Source organism: Ctenocephalides felis, unplaced genomic scaffold (genome assembly GCF_003426905.1).
Source record: "Ctenocephalides felis isolate EL2017-DRISC unplaced genomic scaffold, ASM342690v1 CF-g0.4_SCAFFOLD_01886, whole genome shotgun sequence".
Classification (NCBI taxonomy): domain Eukaryota; kingdom Metazoa; phylum Arthropoda; class Insecta; order Siphonaptera; family Pulicidae; genus Ctenocephalides; species Ctenocephalides felis.
This window is the reverse complement of record NW_020538040.1, coordinates 147,394,420-147,411,720: the sequence shown is the minus strand read 5'-3', so window position 1 is coordinate 147,411,720 and position 17,301 is coordinate 147,394,420. Positions and strand designations below refer to the sequence as shown.

At 27.6% G+C, this 17,301-nt stretch overlaps 2 protein-coding genes across 2 annotated transcripts in view; one reads left to right on the top strand and one right to left on the bottom strand.

Annotated features, from left to right (window-relative positions):
* Positions 1–17,301, bottom strand: part of LOC113378726 (rap guanine nucleotide exchange factor 2-like) — a 221,244-nt gene that overhangs the window by 38,780 nt on the left and 165,163 nt on the right. The window lies entirely within an intron of this gene.
* Positions 677–15,955, top strand: LOC113378727 (rap guanine nucleotide exchange factor 2-like). The gene is given in 19 exon segments (XM_026619295.1): positions 677–794; positions 966–1,121; positions 2,217–2,405; positions 2,407–2,451; positions 7,204–7,426; positions 7,429–7,603; positions 7,693–7,813; positions 8,055–8,349; positions 8,352–8,636; positions 8,940–9,222; positions 9,424–9,619; positions 9,697–10,213; positions 10,583–10,794; positions 11,063–11,096; positions 11,099–11,309; positions 11,466–11,749; positions 12,758–12,887; positions 15,537–15,648; positions 15,650–15,955. Coding segments are annotated over 18 exon segments (3,492 nt in total). The 5' UTR covers positions 677–794; positions 966–1,070; the 3' UTR covers positions 15,779–15,955.

The following is a 17,301-nucleotide window of genomic DNA, read 5'->3' as shown; positions in this document are numbered from 1 at the left end:
TACCCTTTTTTATATGCTGTTTCGGATAATATCATATTGAGCGGCAATCTACCACGGCTCGGCAACGAAATTCTTTTATTATATTCTTGATCATTTTTATTGTTATTGCAGAAGTTATAACCATTTATATAATTTTGATTCATTCTTTCCATTCTGAAAAGTTATTTTAAAAACTTCACAACACAACGACATTTACAACCAACTTCCATGTTGTTATTGAAGGGACTGGCAGAACTAGAAATTTTGAATTTACTTAGTATTGCCCGATATTGTAGAATATCTGCTTTCAAATTTAAATATTTGATATTTATCATAATTATTTATTAGTCCAAAATATTACGTTAAATAATCAATTAATTAATATATTTTGTATATTCACTTAATAAAATATATAATTTATTTATTAATATGGAATATAACACATGTAATTGTGAATTGGTCATTCTGTTATTATTGCAGTATCTGGCAACACTGCTGTCAGACTCGGTCCATGGATAACCTTACTTTGTCAAAATATTATGACTCATATTTGTTTATGTATCAATTTATTTCATGTTTTGCGCGGCTTTAAACAATTATTTTAATGTTATATTGTCAAGTTATTCATTAATGAATAAAATGAGTTTTATGGAAGTAGGGTAGCTTTTTTTCGTTTTTCTAGTGTGTTAGAATAATTGTTTACACTGTATACAATTTTAACCTACTATTTTCACGTTTCATGATGTAAATAATATGTATGATTGAAATATTCATTCTATTCGAATGCATAAAAAAATGAATTTTATAAATTATTTGTGAGTAATGTTTAGTATTTTTATATTTATTATAAGTTTATGATAGTAGTTTTTTTATATGAATATTAAGTACTGCATTTATAAAACTTTGATGCTTTATATTTGATTTTTGTACTTTAAAAATATAACATTTATGTAATAATTTTTAGAATAACGAAGCATTTTTTTTAGATTGATTATCCTGAGGCACAACCAACTAGAGCTCAGAATAGCCGTTTAATAGGAGGAACTGGGGCGCCGTTGCATTTACAAGGTGGGGTGCCCCACCCCATCACAATGGAACATCAGAGAGGCATTTCAGGAATCAACTTAATGTTTGATGACAATGTGTGTTATATTATTACATTTATCATTATATTTCTTAAAAGATTGCATATAATGTGTATCATAATTATTTTAGAGTTCAATTGTTTTTTTTAGTGTAATATATCTTTGCTAAAAGTAATACCTGATAAAACATAATTTTATTCAAACTACAAAACTATACATAGTTGCGACAAAATTACGCAATTAAAAAGTGGAGGAGAAGTTAAAATAATATTTTACATATTATTATATTCTCTACATCCAACATAGCTACACAATTTATTTGTGTTGTATTAAACTTGTTTGATGATATTTTACTTAAATTATAGTATAGTAAATTTATTATTATTATTTGCTAATAAATTATTGAATTGTAAGATTAATAATAATGGGACTTACAATTTCATAAATTATGTTTTTTTTTTTTTTGTTAAATAGCCTGTAGTCTCCCCACATCTTATTTAATGATTTCACATATTAATTAGACATGAAACTAGGAGATATGCTTTCTTAACAAAACAAAAATACTTGCTAAATAAAAACATTAGTAGTTTTTTTTGGAGACATACATCACAGATGAAAAATTTGTTGGCACTATATTTATATATGGGGTGCCGACAAATTTGTATATTGATCCGATGTGCATCACGTGAGAACAAGATTATTTGTTCTTAGTATTTATTACACTGATCATACATCGTTTTATTATTAATATTATTGCAAATGTGGAGCTATTGCTACTGACTATGATTTAGTATCTATTAAAAGCAAAGGGAATATAGATACTTAAGAATTATTTGGGCTATGGTGTGCTAAAAATGATATATATTAATGTAATAGGAATAGACTAGAAGTTTTATATTTATTTTGGAATATTTATATATATATATATATATATATATATATATATCTACTGAAATAAGAGAATTAATAATACTTAAGATATTTATAAAGATATTTCAATTTTATATGTTTAAAAATTTATCTATAATTTGATAAACAATGAAATATTACTTGTATACATTGTATGGAGTTGCTGATTTGTAAAATCATATTAACAAGTGTCAAGTTAAGTAATTATTATGATAGCAATGTTATATATTATTTTTATTCTAGCATTTGACGAACACTTCTGTGACAATAAGACCAGAGCTGTACCAGAAGTGCAATCGTGGTTCCCACTCAAGTGATACTAGTTCTGCTTATAGCGGAAGTGACACAATGACGTCTGTTCATAGTTCACTTGATGATGCTGGTGACAGGGACCGAGATGATGAAGTGGACTTGTCGGGTCTGATGGAGTCCCATTGTGGACTCTGATGAAGAAGAAGATCTTGCAGAGAGCATGGATGTGAGTTTTTTTTTAATTTAAAATTATTTTATATGTTATAAACACCTTATAGGATATAATAATTTGAAAAAGATGATCAAATTATTATCATAAATTTATTTTGATATTTATTATGAATAATGTATATGATAATAAAATATAAACTTCTATTTTAACAAATTTAACAACTGTAAGTAAATTCAAACTGAATTTTTTTTTTTTTTTTTTTTTTTTTTTTGAATTAAAAACTTCATGTCAAAAACCGTTAAAACGATTTTAGCAATTTATTGCTAATTTGTATAACATATAAACCGAAATATCGGATCGATAAGATGGCGGAAGATGTAGAAGATCCAAAATGTTGCAGTATATGTAATATTGATGTTAATGGAAAAAACATTATTGGATGTGAAGGTGAATGCAAAGGTTGGTTCCACAAAAAGTGTGCAAAAAGTTACTAATGAACAATATAAAGTTATCAGCACAAGTAACAATATAAAATGGTTTTGTGACATATGCTCAAAAAAAAATGAGGTAAGATATTCACATGAAAGTAATTTGAAAGAAATAGTAAAAGAGCTTAAAACTTTAAAGAATGATATTAAAATAATTAAAGATGCAAGATCTAGTTATGCTACAATATGTAAAAATAATGCCACAGAAAATAATAATAATAAAAAATTATAAAAATAAAGACATAATAAACCCAAATATGCCGCCAATAATTGTAAAACCAAAGAATAAACAGAACAGCTATGAAACTAGAAACTATATTGAGAAAAACATAAATCCAAAAAACGTAAAAGCAAAAGTAAGATCAATTAACAACATTAGTAGCGGGGGGTTAATAATTAAGGCCTCAACAATTGAGGAAACAAAAACATTAGCAGAACATATGATACAAAAAATTGGAAGCGAATACGAAATATATATAAAGAAACAAAGAAATCCGCGACTTATTATAACAAATGCTCCAAGGCAATATATGGACGGCACAGAATTGATAAATGAAATGATAGAATATAATTACAATATAAATAACACAGATCAAATTAAACTAATATACCAAAGGAAATCACAAAAAACAGAAAATTGGATTACATATATCGAAACATCGGGCAAAACATACGAAAAATTATTAGAAAATAATGTAAATCTAGGATGGAGGACAGCTCATATAATAGAAGATTTAAACATAAAAAGATGTTATAACTGTCAGGCATATGGACACAGGGCAGTAGAATGCAAAAACAAGACGTTCTGTGCAAACTGTGCGGATGAGCATAACACAAGAGATTGTAAGAGCAAATCTAAGAAATGCATAAACTGCACAAATGCCAATGTAAAATACAAATCAAATTTTAATACGTTGCATAATGCAAATGAAACGGAATGTTCATGTTATCAACACAGAGCCAAAATGGTAAGAATGTCGACGAATTACAATGGACAAATTCAAGAAAATGAATAAATATAATAGCAATAACAAGAAAATAGAGATTAAGTATTTCAATATAAGAAGCTTAAGAAATAAAATAGATGACTTAGAAATAATTATGCATAAAAATGAAAATTGCCAAATTTTAATATTAACAGAAACTTGGATATACCAAGAAGAAGAAGGATACTTCAATTTAAAAAATTTTAGAGGTTTTTACAACTGCAGAGAAAAGAAAAGAGGAGGAGGAATAGCGATATTCGTAAGAAATGAACTAAACTGTACTGTCATAGAAAATAATAATAAAAATAACATAAACCTCCTGGAAATAGAAGTAACAAATATGAACCCTGTTATAAAGTTTATTGTTATTTACAACCCACCGAATAATAATAAACAAGATCTGATAAATTTAATAGAAAAAAAAATGGAAGAAAACGGTAAAAATACAATAATAATAGGTGATATGAATTTAGATATAATTCCAAACAATAATATATCAAATTGTTACAAAGATATTATAGAATCATCAGGATACAAAATAATAAATAATATAGATAGCCAATACGCCACAAGGGAGACTCAAAACACTAAATCAATAATTGACCATGTTATATCAAATTATAAAAAGAAGATTAATATAGAAATAGAAGACACAGAAATATCTGATCACAAAATGATAACAGTATTTATACAAAATACGCCGAGAATCAAACCAAAAATGCATAAAATAATTAGATATAGCATAGATTTAGAAGGATTAGAAAAGACAATAACTTGTAAGTTAGACTCTAAAATAGTGGACCAATTAGAGGATTTAATAAAAATATACAGGATGCAGCAAAAGAAAATAAAATCAAAGAAACAATAAGAGCCAGAGAAGATACCTGGATAACAGAAGAAATTATTAACTTGAATGAAATACAGAAACAAATTCTACAATAATTTAAAGAAATGCAATATAAATGAAGTAAGCAAACATAATGCCATAAAAATAAAATATAATAATATAAAAAAAGATATAAAAAATATGATCTACAAAGCAAAAAGACAATACTATTCAGAAGAAACAAAAAAATGTGAAAGTGACTCTCGAAAAATATGGGAACTAATAAATAAAACATTAGGAGGAGGAAAAAATAAAAACGAATATAAAGAAAATATTGAAAAAATACAGCATAAAGATAAAAATATATTTCTTACAGAAAAGGAAGACATTGCGGAGTATCTCAACAAACATTTTGCTGAAATAGGTATGAAACTACAAAAGAAAATGGATCATTGCAACTATAAACCATCAATACACAACCTAAAAACAAAATCCAAATTTTTGAATTAACAGATGAGAAAGAAATAAAAAAATTGTTGAAAATCTGAAAAATAACGCTGCACCTGGCGAAGACAAGATAACAGCAAGAATCACTAAAAAAATAATAAATATAATAGCTCCACTACTTGCTGTTTTAATGAATAGATACATAGAATGTGGTATATTTCCATCGTGTCTTAAAATGGCTACAATAAAACCAATTTTCAAAACAGGAAACAAAACAGATCCAAATAACTACAGACCCATAACAATAACAAACACATTCTCCAAGATATATGAAAAAGTAATAAAAAAAAGATTACTTGATTTTCTCATTCAAAAAATTGACAAAAATCAATATGGTTTCCTCCCTTCATCAAATACACAAGGTGCCCTAATAGATTTGACTAATACCATCAGTCAGCACCTTGAGGAAAATATGCACACAGTTGCAATTTTTATTGATTTACAAAAAGCTTTCGATACAGTAGATCATGGCATATTACTCAATAAACTAATAGATTTGGGTGTAGAGGGTTTGTCTTACAGCATTATCAAAGATTTCCTCATGAAAAGAGTGGTAAGGACGAAGGTGGGAAATTTCACAAGTGGAGGATGTAACATAACCTGTGGAGTTCCACAAGGTTCTGTATTAGGACCTTTATTGTATCTATTATACACCAATAACCTTAAAGACGCAAAATTAAAGGGAAGATACATATTATATGCAGACGATACAGCGATAGTATATGCGGATAAGGATAAAAAAAGACTCGAAGATATTATAAACACGGACATGAAAATATACACCGAGTGGCTAACTGAAAATAAACTAACAATTAACATAGATAAAACAAAATACATATATTTCAAACATAGAAAAAATACTGAGAACACTAAACTAAAAATTGAAGTAAATAATAGAGCAATAGAGGAAGTGGAAAGCATAAAATACTTAGGACTGATAATAAATGAAAAACTGACATGGACAGACCATATAAACAAAATAAAAAGAAAGATAGGAACATTAACAGGGGCATTGAAAAGGATCCACTCTTTCGGCAAAAAAAATAAAATACTAATTCTTAAAACGCAAATAATACCTATAATTTTATATGGCATAACAACATGGAGCCAAACAACTAAAGCAAACCTAAATGACATACAGAGAATAATGAATAAAGCCATAAAAATAGCATATAATTTACCACATCTAACACCCACCAAATACTTGCAGAGAGAAACAAATAATCATTCACTAAATAACATAATTGAAATAGAGAAATGCAAACTAATACACAAAATGAAATTTAACCGAATTAAAACAAGTGCAACAATAGACACAAATCAAGATATACATGAACACTACACGAGACAACACAACAATTTTCACATTGAACGCAATAGAAAAAAGAATTTGAGAGAAAATGTCATATGGAGTGCTACCAAAATATATAACGAATTGCCAGACTATATTAAGATGACCAATGATAATGAAAATTTTAAAAGAAAAATAAAGAAGTACTATATAGAAATTGAAGACAAAGAAGACTGAAGAGTTATATATATATATATATAGATATTATATTAATGAAATAGATATTATAGTCAAATGAAATGTAAATATTATATGAAAACTGTTTTTCATAATCTCTCATACCAGGCACCTCTGTCTGACTGAGATATGAAAATAATGTATATATGTAAATAAATAAATAAATAAACGTCAAATGTCAAAATTAAAAAAAAAAAAAAAAAAAAAAAAAAAAAAAAAAAAAAAAAAAATTAGTTTGCAATTATTAGGCAAAGAAAAAAAAATTTCAATTAAAATTTTGACATTTAAAAGATTAGCTTCATTTTTTTTTTGCTCAAATAGGCATATTATTTCAAATTTTATTATAAATTAAGCGTTAAATTTAAATATTGGAATGAATTGATGAAATAATTTTTGTTTAATATATTCAAATTTTCTTTCATTATTCAAGTGTACATTAGGATTGCAACAAGTTTATAATTTTAATTTCAGAGCTTGACGGTCCGTGACACAGTTCGTGAGTGTTTAGAGAAAGACCCTGCAGATCGTGATGAAGCTGATATAGAAATTTTATTAGAACTGACACAAACATTGAAAGCATTTACAAACATGACATTAGCTGTACGTAAAGCTCTTTGTTCTGTGATGGTATTTGCAGTGGTTGAAAAGGCAGGCACTATGGTCATGAGTGATGGTGAAGAGCTAGATTCTTGGTCAGTTTAATCAATGGTCGTGTTGAGATTGAGCATAATGATGGGGAAACTGAACAACTGCATATGGGGGATAGTTTTGGAATCCGACCAACAATGGAAAAGCTATATCATAGAGGGGTTATGAGGACTTTGTGTGATGATTGCCAATTTGTTTGCATAACTCAAACAGATTATTTTAGGTAGAGATCAATAATACTTATTTTTTATACTTGTGAACTTTTTATGTTCACAATTTACCTTGTTACTTATTTATTAATTTTATTTTTAGAATTCAACATCAAGGTGAGGAAAATACAAGAAGGCATGAGGAAGATGGTCGACTTGTTATGATAACAGAATTAAGAGGTGACCAGGAAGAAGGTGGCAAAAGGGGGCATGTTGTTATAAGGGTAAATAAAATTAATATTAACTCAAGTGTGAAAGCTTTTTTGGATTTAATCTAAATTTTTACAAACTTCAATTTTTGTAAAACTCAAATTTAAGTATGACAATTAAAATAGGATTTTGTAATTTGTAGAAAAGTTGTGAGGATATATTATTAATTGTGAGGAGTTTTTTTTATACACTTTATATAATCTGTAAAATAACAATTGTGATGAACAAATGAATTATAATTATCTAATCTTACAGGGTACTCCCGAACGTTTGATGCTGCAGCTGATAGAAGAAAATTCTGTAACAGATTGCACGTACATTGAAGACTTCCTACTGACACATAGAACATTTATTGATAGTTCTTTAGATGTTGCTAAACAACTTTTAGTGTGGTTTAAAGAATCTCATATTCGTGATCATGTTACTAGAGTTGTGCTGCTATGGGTCAACAATCACTTCACAGACTTTGAAACGGATCCTCAGATGATGGATTTTCTCGAAGTTTTTGAAGGTGGCTTGGAACAAGAAAATATGCAAGGCCAGCTAAGGTTAAATTTGCATGTGCAGCAAAAGCAAGAACTAGAAATGTTACATTGGCCAGACCATCTAGAGATGAGCCATTGCAATTTTCTATACTTGGTGGTTATGAAAGGGGATTTGGAATTTTTATATCCAAAGTGGATAAGAAATCTAGAGCTGAGGATGTTGGTTTGAAAAGAGGTGACCAAATTTTGGAAGTTAATGGCCAAAGTTTTGAACATGTCAGTTACAACAAAGCTTTGGATATTTTAAGAGGAACTACACATCTAAGCATAACATTGAAGAGTAATTTACTTGGTAAGTAAATAATAGTTTAATAATTTTTGTTAGTATTATTCATGTTAGTAATTCAACTAACTTCAATAGAGGAATAGATAATAATTATATTTGAAATGTTTAAATTTTAATGTGGTATTGTTTAATTATAAAATTATAGTTGACACTGCTTGGCATCTTACTACTGTCTGTGGTGTAATAAAAATTTAGAACTTTAAAATTTAAATATTTATTCAACATTAGGTCTAGATTTTAATAATTATATAATGTTTGTAATTATAATTTACTGGGTTTCTGATTAATGTTTTATTCATATTTATATAGCATTTAAAGAAATGTTACAAACTCCTGATAACTCTCCAAGACCCAGAGGACGAAAAGTATCAGAGATTGCATTATTACAAGCGGATCCAAAAGCACGATTATCGTCAGTAGAATTGCTGTCAGCAGAAGAACCTTTATCTAAAGCCCCAATTACAATACAAAGTCCAAACAAAGAAAGTAATAACAAAAAGGATTCACATATTGGTTTCAAAACACTTGCTCCCAAAAAAAGACTACAAAAGGCACTGATGAAAATGAATATTCTACCAAAGAATATCATCAAGTAAGTAATAAAAATGCAATATGTGAAAGCTGTGATATTTTCTGGATGCATTATTTATTAAAATGAAATTATTATTTAAAATACTTCATTATTCCAAATACTATGTAACATTAGCATGTTCCATTTATGTAACAATAATTATAATGTATTATCTACAATTCATCATAATTTGAGTAATACAAATATGATTTATTTTTTCAGTGAAAGTCTAGCAAATGATGACAGCAATATACCTCTCACAAATACTGGATTAACAAATAGCAACCAAAACAATCAACTATATCAGTCACATAGTAATCCTGATTTAATGTCATGCTATGATGACTTGAGGGGTTCTGACTATCCAGAACATGTCCTCAAAGTATTTAAATCAGACCAAACATGCAAATATCTATTGGTGAGTTGAATTAAAGTGACGTGTCATATCTAATTTCAATACTATCGAGTTATTATATATTACTATTCAAAAACTAGGTTCATAAAGAAACTACTGCCCATGAAGTGGTGATGTTGGCTCTTCAAGAATTTGGTATAACTGACCCAAGCTCTAATTTTTCACTGTGTGAAGTATCAGTGGCAGAGGGTGGAATGATAAAACAAAGACGATTACCTGACCAATTGCAGAATTTAGCAGAAAGAATAGGTTTAAATTCTCGATATTACTTAAAAACTAATGGCATAACAGAAACATTAGTTGCTGATGAAATGGCACCTGAGTTGGTCAGGGAAGGCGCTGTTTATTTCTTACAATTAAATGCTGTAGAAATTGCTATACAGTTGACTTTACAAGACTTTAGTATATTCAGGCAAATTGAAAGTACTGAGTATGTTGATGATCTCTTTGAACTGAAGAGCAGATATGGAATGCCGATGTTATCGCAGTTTTCAGAACTAGTTAATAGAGAAATGTTCTGGGTGGTTACAGAAGTATGCAGTGAACATAACCTAGTTAGAAGAAGCAAGATTATTAAACAATTTATCAAAGTAGCAAGTATGTGAATATTTTTTATTAGTACATAATTCTGATATGCATGCGTACATATATATATATATATATGTATATATATATATATATATATATATATATATATATATATATTACTAAATGTAATTATATTCTAAATTGTTTAAATGACAGAAATAGATTTTGAGACAGCAAAATATACTTTTTACTACATCAGTTCTTAAAATTCTAAATTTAAATTACTTGATTTACATGTGACACAACAGTTCTTGTTGTTACTAATTCAGTTATTACATTATGTACTTTTCCTCCAGAAATACATATTATTTGATAAATTTTTATTTATGTGTAATATTAATTATTTATTTATATTTGGTGTTTTGTTCATTTTTACAGGGCAATGTAAAGAATGCAAGAATTTTAATTCCATGTTTGCAATAATTTCTGGCCTTGGTCATGGTGCTGTTTCACGATTGAGAGTTTCTTGGGAAAAATTATCAACAAAATATCAAAGATTGTTTTCAGATTTGCAAGAACTGATGGATCCTTCAAGAAATATGTCTAAATATAGACAACTTATAAGTTCTGAACAAAGCAAACCGCCCATTGTGAGTTTATATGTTTCAAAATAATACAATTTAGGGATTTATTTTACAATTTCATACAATAATCAATAATTTTTTGATAAATATTTCTGATAACTATTAAAATTATAATTATCTTATATTTGTTTTATTACCAAAAAAACGTTTATAAGTTTCTTTAAATTTCAATTGTCGTAATTAATTATTGATGATTAAGTAACTAATCATTATTGTTATGTATAAATTTTATCTGAAAATAATTTACTATCTAGTGTGTTTTTTTTAATTTCAGATACCATTTTACCCCATTGTGAAAAAAGACTTAACATTATTCATTTGGGAAATGATTCACGTGTGGATGGTTTAGTAAATTTTGAAAAATTGAGAATGATTGCTAAAGAAGTAAGATCCTTGACAAATATGTGTAGCAGTCCTTATGACTTGTTGACTATGCTCGAGCTGGGAGGACAGCCTCCAAGTTCAGCTATGGTTGCATTGAATCAGATGACAACTGCCACTACAGGGGGAACAAATGCTCAGCAAGGTCAGGAAAATATAAACTTTATGTATTTTATTCAAATACAAAAAATTTTAGACTTATAGACTTTAATGCTTCTATTCTATGGAATACTATATTTCTTTTATATTAATTATGTGTATATATGAAATCATTATCATAGTTATTATTTACCCAGGTCAAGCAACTGTAAAAGACGTAAAAAGTCAACAGCTGCACCCAATCCTAAAAAGATGTTCGAAGAAGCTCAGATGGTGAGAAGAGTTAAAGCCTATCTGAATAACATGAAAATAATAACTGATGAGGAAAAGTTACATGCTTTATCTTTGGAATGTGAACCTAGTGGTTCAGCACCCAATTCTGTTCCAATTAGAAAAAGGCATCCATCACCTACCTTATCCACAACTAGCAGTGCAAGTTCTGCCAGTGAAGGGAAGAAGGGAATTGCAGCTACTAAATTTGGTAATCATTTGTGAACTTTATAATTTTAGTTGAATGCTTAATTTTACTTCACTGAATTTGACTTTTTATGCTACTGATCTTAAGTAGCAATATTGAATAACAATTAAATATTTGACAAAAAATCTATTTGACTTTCTTAATGAAATATGTTTCTGACTTATATAAATTAACATAATATAGTAGTGTCCACAATTGCGCTAAATTTACTTGATTGAATATTGGTCTCTATGAAAAAGCATATATATGTGAATGAGGAGTTATTATTCATATGTACTATTTTTTTAAATAGTATGTTTCAACAATGGTATTGGTTAATATTTGTGTGAAATCTTAAACTCTTAATTTTTATTTTAATTGTGACTAACTTGCAGCACTTATGCAAATATAAATGGCATGCTTTTGACATAATTGACAATTAATGATAGCTTAAACATTTTTATTCACAAATTGCGAGCATATGTGTTCTCATTCAAAGCATGTGAAGCAAAAAATTATACTCATATTTTCTCTAAACTATACAAAAATTTATTCAAACAGTTTCATGTTATGTTTAATTTACTAGAAAATTGCTATTTTTTTAACTGCCTATTTGAAAATTATATATAATTTTATAACATCACATTTTGAATGTATTAAAGCTTTGAAATATATTGCTGTGAGAATTTCAGTTTTAGTGACAAACATATTTTATACTCATTTTATTACCCTTATTGCGATTAAATATTTGCTTCTTTCCTAATTAAAAAATCGTTTCGTTTTTAAACAATGTTTGATTCTTGTAATCTAAATGTTACATTCATATGTTTTTCATTACTTATTTTTTTGCATTATGAAAATGCAGTTAGTGCTTAACAATGTTAAAGTAATTCTAGTACTGAAAGTCATGTTGTTATTTAATCTAATTTTATTTTCTTGTTTTAATAAATAGCACATGTTTTGAACAATTGTTAGAATTAAATCATAGTTGCAATAATTAGTCATTGATGTTTCGTTTATCATTTAATGTAGGCGCCGCGTCGCCGCAAGCTGTTCGCAAGATTCTTGCCCTATCCGAACCTACAAAAACGCGGCCCCACCAGCCGCGACACCCTGGTTCTGCCTTACCTATGCAGGGAATGGTACATCATCATCACGCTTTGCATCACCATCATCATCCTCATCACCATGGGCTTCTACCTGGAACAGGGCTAACGGCTTCACAAGCCTCAATTCCCTCTCCCGGCGCACATCATCGCAGGATAGGTTCTGCTAGCGTCACAGGTATTAATCGACAATAAATTATAAAAATTCAGGACAAAGATATTTTGTTTAAATGAAACTTTTAAATTACTTAACTATATATGAAATCTTATTCAATAAGCAATGCAATAAGGTGTTGCTATGATCATTTCATATATTATTATTTTCTTTCTAAAATGTGTTTCAATATTTTTTCTTGCTCTCATTAATTGTATTATATTATATTTAATTACGCTATTAGTCAAGTCAGTAAAGATTATATGACTTCAAAAACAGTTCCTATTTTATTCTTTTTATTATTTTGTTTTTGATATTATTAAAAATGAGAAACCTTTAAGAAAGGGAAATAATTATTTTTACTATTTAAACAATATGTATGTTATTTATATAAGAAAATAAGTTTTTGAGTGGTTTTCATTGAAAAAAAATATTTATATATTTATTTTTGTGTTAATGATAGTTATTATAAGTACAGTTATTAATTGAATATTATTTTATATCATAAAAAAAAGAGTGCGCGTAAGGTTTACACGCGATTGAAGCTAAACTTATTTGCTACTGTACAAGGTGGCATTTAAGTAAAAATAAATAACATCATATAACAATTTTGAATAATGTTGAATAGTAATTTATTAGTTTCAACCATTATACACATTTATATAATGTTAAATTATAAATTATATAATTATAATAGCATAAAAAATATGGATAATATTTAAATAATGTAATTAAAGTCATACTCAAATATGACATGATCGGTTTGTTATTGTAATTAGGGTTTAGAAATGAACCTTAATTAGAGAAATGAAGTAATTGCTGATTAATAAATTCTATAATATTTGTTCACACAGTGGATTATGTTAAACAACGCCTAAACAAATATTGTTTTTGCAACTTCACTCATCATGTAATTGTGTTTGAAGAACTTCATGTAATTAAAATTAACATACATTCATTGACTGCTTGTATTTTTTACTTTTTCGCTGGCGATATAATCTCATTCTTTGAACGACTGTAATATCTGTCTTGCCTAAAATATTTTCCATTTTAATAACTTCAAAGATTTATAGAAACTTCGAATAATATAGAAATAATTTCTAATCAATGAACTTATGTTTAGTGCACGGCACAAATGTTTAATTTGTTTTATTATTTTAAAGGAACAGGATAAAATATTCTTCTGATTCAGGCATTTTTCATTAAATCAAGATTTGTACTACTACGATGTAACTTAGAATGTTTATTTAGCTATGCCGATTTTCTTGTTGATATTGGTATGCATTCAACGTTGATGCCGGCACGCATACTACGACAGATCTCTATTCACATACACGATGACTAATCACAATCGACCCGTATTGAAATAATTTCATCGAGAGCGAATGACGTACAGTTCGGGCGTAACGCTATTTCCGTTGCATTCGTACGGATTTACACCCTAGTCGCGCCTAAAGAAGTTTTACTTCAAAAATTAAATAAACGGGTTTTATTTGCCAAAATTACAATTAATCATATTCCGCCTAGAATTAATTATATTGAAGTATTAAGTATTTTAGCAATTTGGCTGCTTTATAACACATATAATTTTTCAAAGTCACGAATTTAGAAAAAAAAGTTTGATTTTTAAAAAAACTTTTTTTTTCATAATATCTCGAAAATTATGAAAGATACTTATAAGAGAAATGATAAAAATGTAGGTCATTTTATATTAATTTTGTCTTATCATTGTACATTTATACAGAAAAAAACATAGCTCTTATATATATTTTGACCAAGAAGAAAATTTATATGATCTAAATAATGAATGATCATAACAACTGTACTTGTAAAAACTGTTCTTAACACGAAAAGCAACACACATTTTTTATTAAAGAAAATTACTCAAAAACTTACTTTTCTATATAAATAACATACATATTGTTTTAACAATAAAAATAATTATTTCTACCTTCTGAAAGGACTCTTGATTTTGAATACTATTAAAAAACTGAAATTAAAAAAAGAATTGGAGCTCTTTCTAAGGACTTTCTAAGTTTGCCCGTTTTATGTCTTTATTGATTTGGTTATACAGTAGAACCTCGTTTATCCAGACCTCAGTTATACGGATTCGCGATCATCCGGACTACCAACCGCGATCAATTTCTATGTATGTACATATCTACAAATCGAATTTTTGCATGATTAAGTTAGTATATGTTTGTAATGTAATCTAAGAAAATCTATATGTGCATACATAGGGAAGTTTTAATTTCCCAATGAACATTATTTCCGTTGATGTCTATGCATGTATTTGTTATTTTCATTAAATACACAACATTATTCTTTCATATATTCGATTATCCGGATTTTTGAATGCCTATCGACAACAATTAGAACTCCGATAATCGAGGTTCTACTGTAATTAATTTGATTATTGCTAGAGACTACGATATATTTTAGAACTTTTGATTATTGATACAGATCTTTATTTGTTTTTAAATTTGTCTTTAATTTGTCTTTAAGGCCCTGCATGCTGCGGAAGTCAAGTGTACGTTCATTCCATAAGTAGTAATGGCAGCGGCATGGTCGGTCGAGTGGTCGGTGGCGGAGTTGGTGTCGGAATGCACGAACGTTCGCATTCCGATACGCCTACGCCTTTGCCATCAGTCGATTTGTCAGCTGCAGAGCAGTAGCGTCACATCATTAAGCAACATGCCCCTGAGGAAAACGGTCACTTCGGGTAAGATATCAAATTCAGATTGTACTGATGACATTTATACAAGCAATCATTGTGGTGATAGATTAATTTGAAATGTGGGATAAGTTTCTTATTTATCAGCATAGTTGCAAAACTTGCTTTATCTTAAAAGATATACTTTTTTGTATAAGTTTTAACTGTAAAGATTCAATTAGACAATATTTGAAAATTTATTAATATATGCGAAATGTATATTTCAACTATTTATTAGAATTTATTGCTAATATGGAATGCGACACTATTATTATATTTCTAAAAGTATTGATCATCCATCTATATATTCATTGACCATCAGCACATTTAAAAATATGAGTTATTTTTGCTTAAAGAAAATTATTTAAATCAGAAACTATATGTGCATAAGTATAAGATTTGATTGTTTCTTTAACTTTAGTTGATTATCGGTGTTAATTTCATATAAAAAAAATTCGTTTTCTGTTTGATTTATAGTTTAACATACAAAATTTCATACAACAATAGCATTTTTCATCAGCGCTTGATGGAGCAGTTTTAATTTCAAAATAAACTCGAAAACTTGTTGTTTGATTTTTGATTTTAAAGGCTTGTATTTACAGTAAATATAGCTTTCAAGCATCAGTATATAAGTATTTGATCATATTTGCTTATTTAGTCCTTAAAACGACATTTTTAATCGTTTATAAAACACATGATGAAAATATTATTGATTAATTTAGTTAATTATTTATGAGATAATATTTTTATAGTTTTAACTATATAAATATATATGTATATTTTATATTTTTGTACAAAGGTAACATCTCAGTAGTAATCTCCTTAACATTTTTTTTTTTTTTTGATAAATAATAGTTATAAAAGCTTATTTTATACGCGTATAAATGATTTAATTTGTAGAAAACCAATGTGAAAAAACAATGCATGAATGAGCCCACACTTTGCTTTAGCGGATTGTCGAAAGTAAAAAAAAACTGTTTATTACTGATGTTTTTTATTTATTTATATTTTTTATATTTATTTGAATTATAGAAATCAATTTGATGATTTGAATTAACTTTAATAATGTATTTTTATGAATCGCCACTCCGCACATGAGCGTTTGGGAAGCACTGGTATTATAGTATAATGTTTACTTCTTATATTTTACTTGGCATGTCGATGTACATAATTTTAAAGATATCAATATTTACCAAATAAATGATCAACAACATTTTTTAGAATACAGTGTCAGTATTAACTTTGAAATTGGTACATGCTGTACCAAATTTGGTATAATATATCATTTGCCATTTGTTCTGGTAATTATTAATGTGTTTATTAATTGCATATATGTTTTCATTTTTATCATACCTGAATTATGTATGCACAATGTACATAATCTCATATTTTTGTGTTTTTTCAACTAGCTCTCTCAACAAAGCTAATAATTATATAGTAAACATATTAACAGATTACCATAACAGTATTTCACAATCTATTTTTCTTGATCAAATATAACTTTGGAGTATCGCAAGGAATTTTCTACTGAAAATCCTATTTATAGGAATAAAACTAGATAAAAATACTTATAATCTAATTTATATGGATAAAATTGTCACTG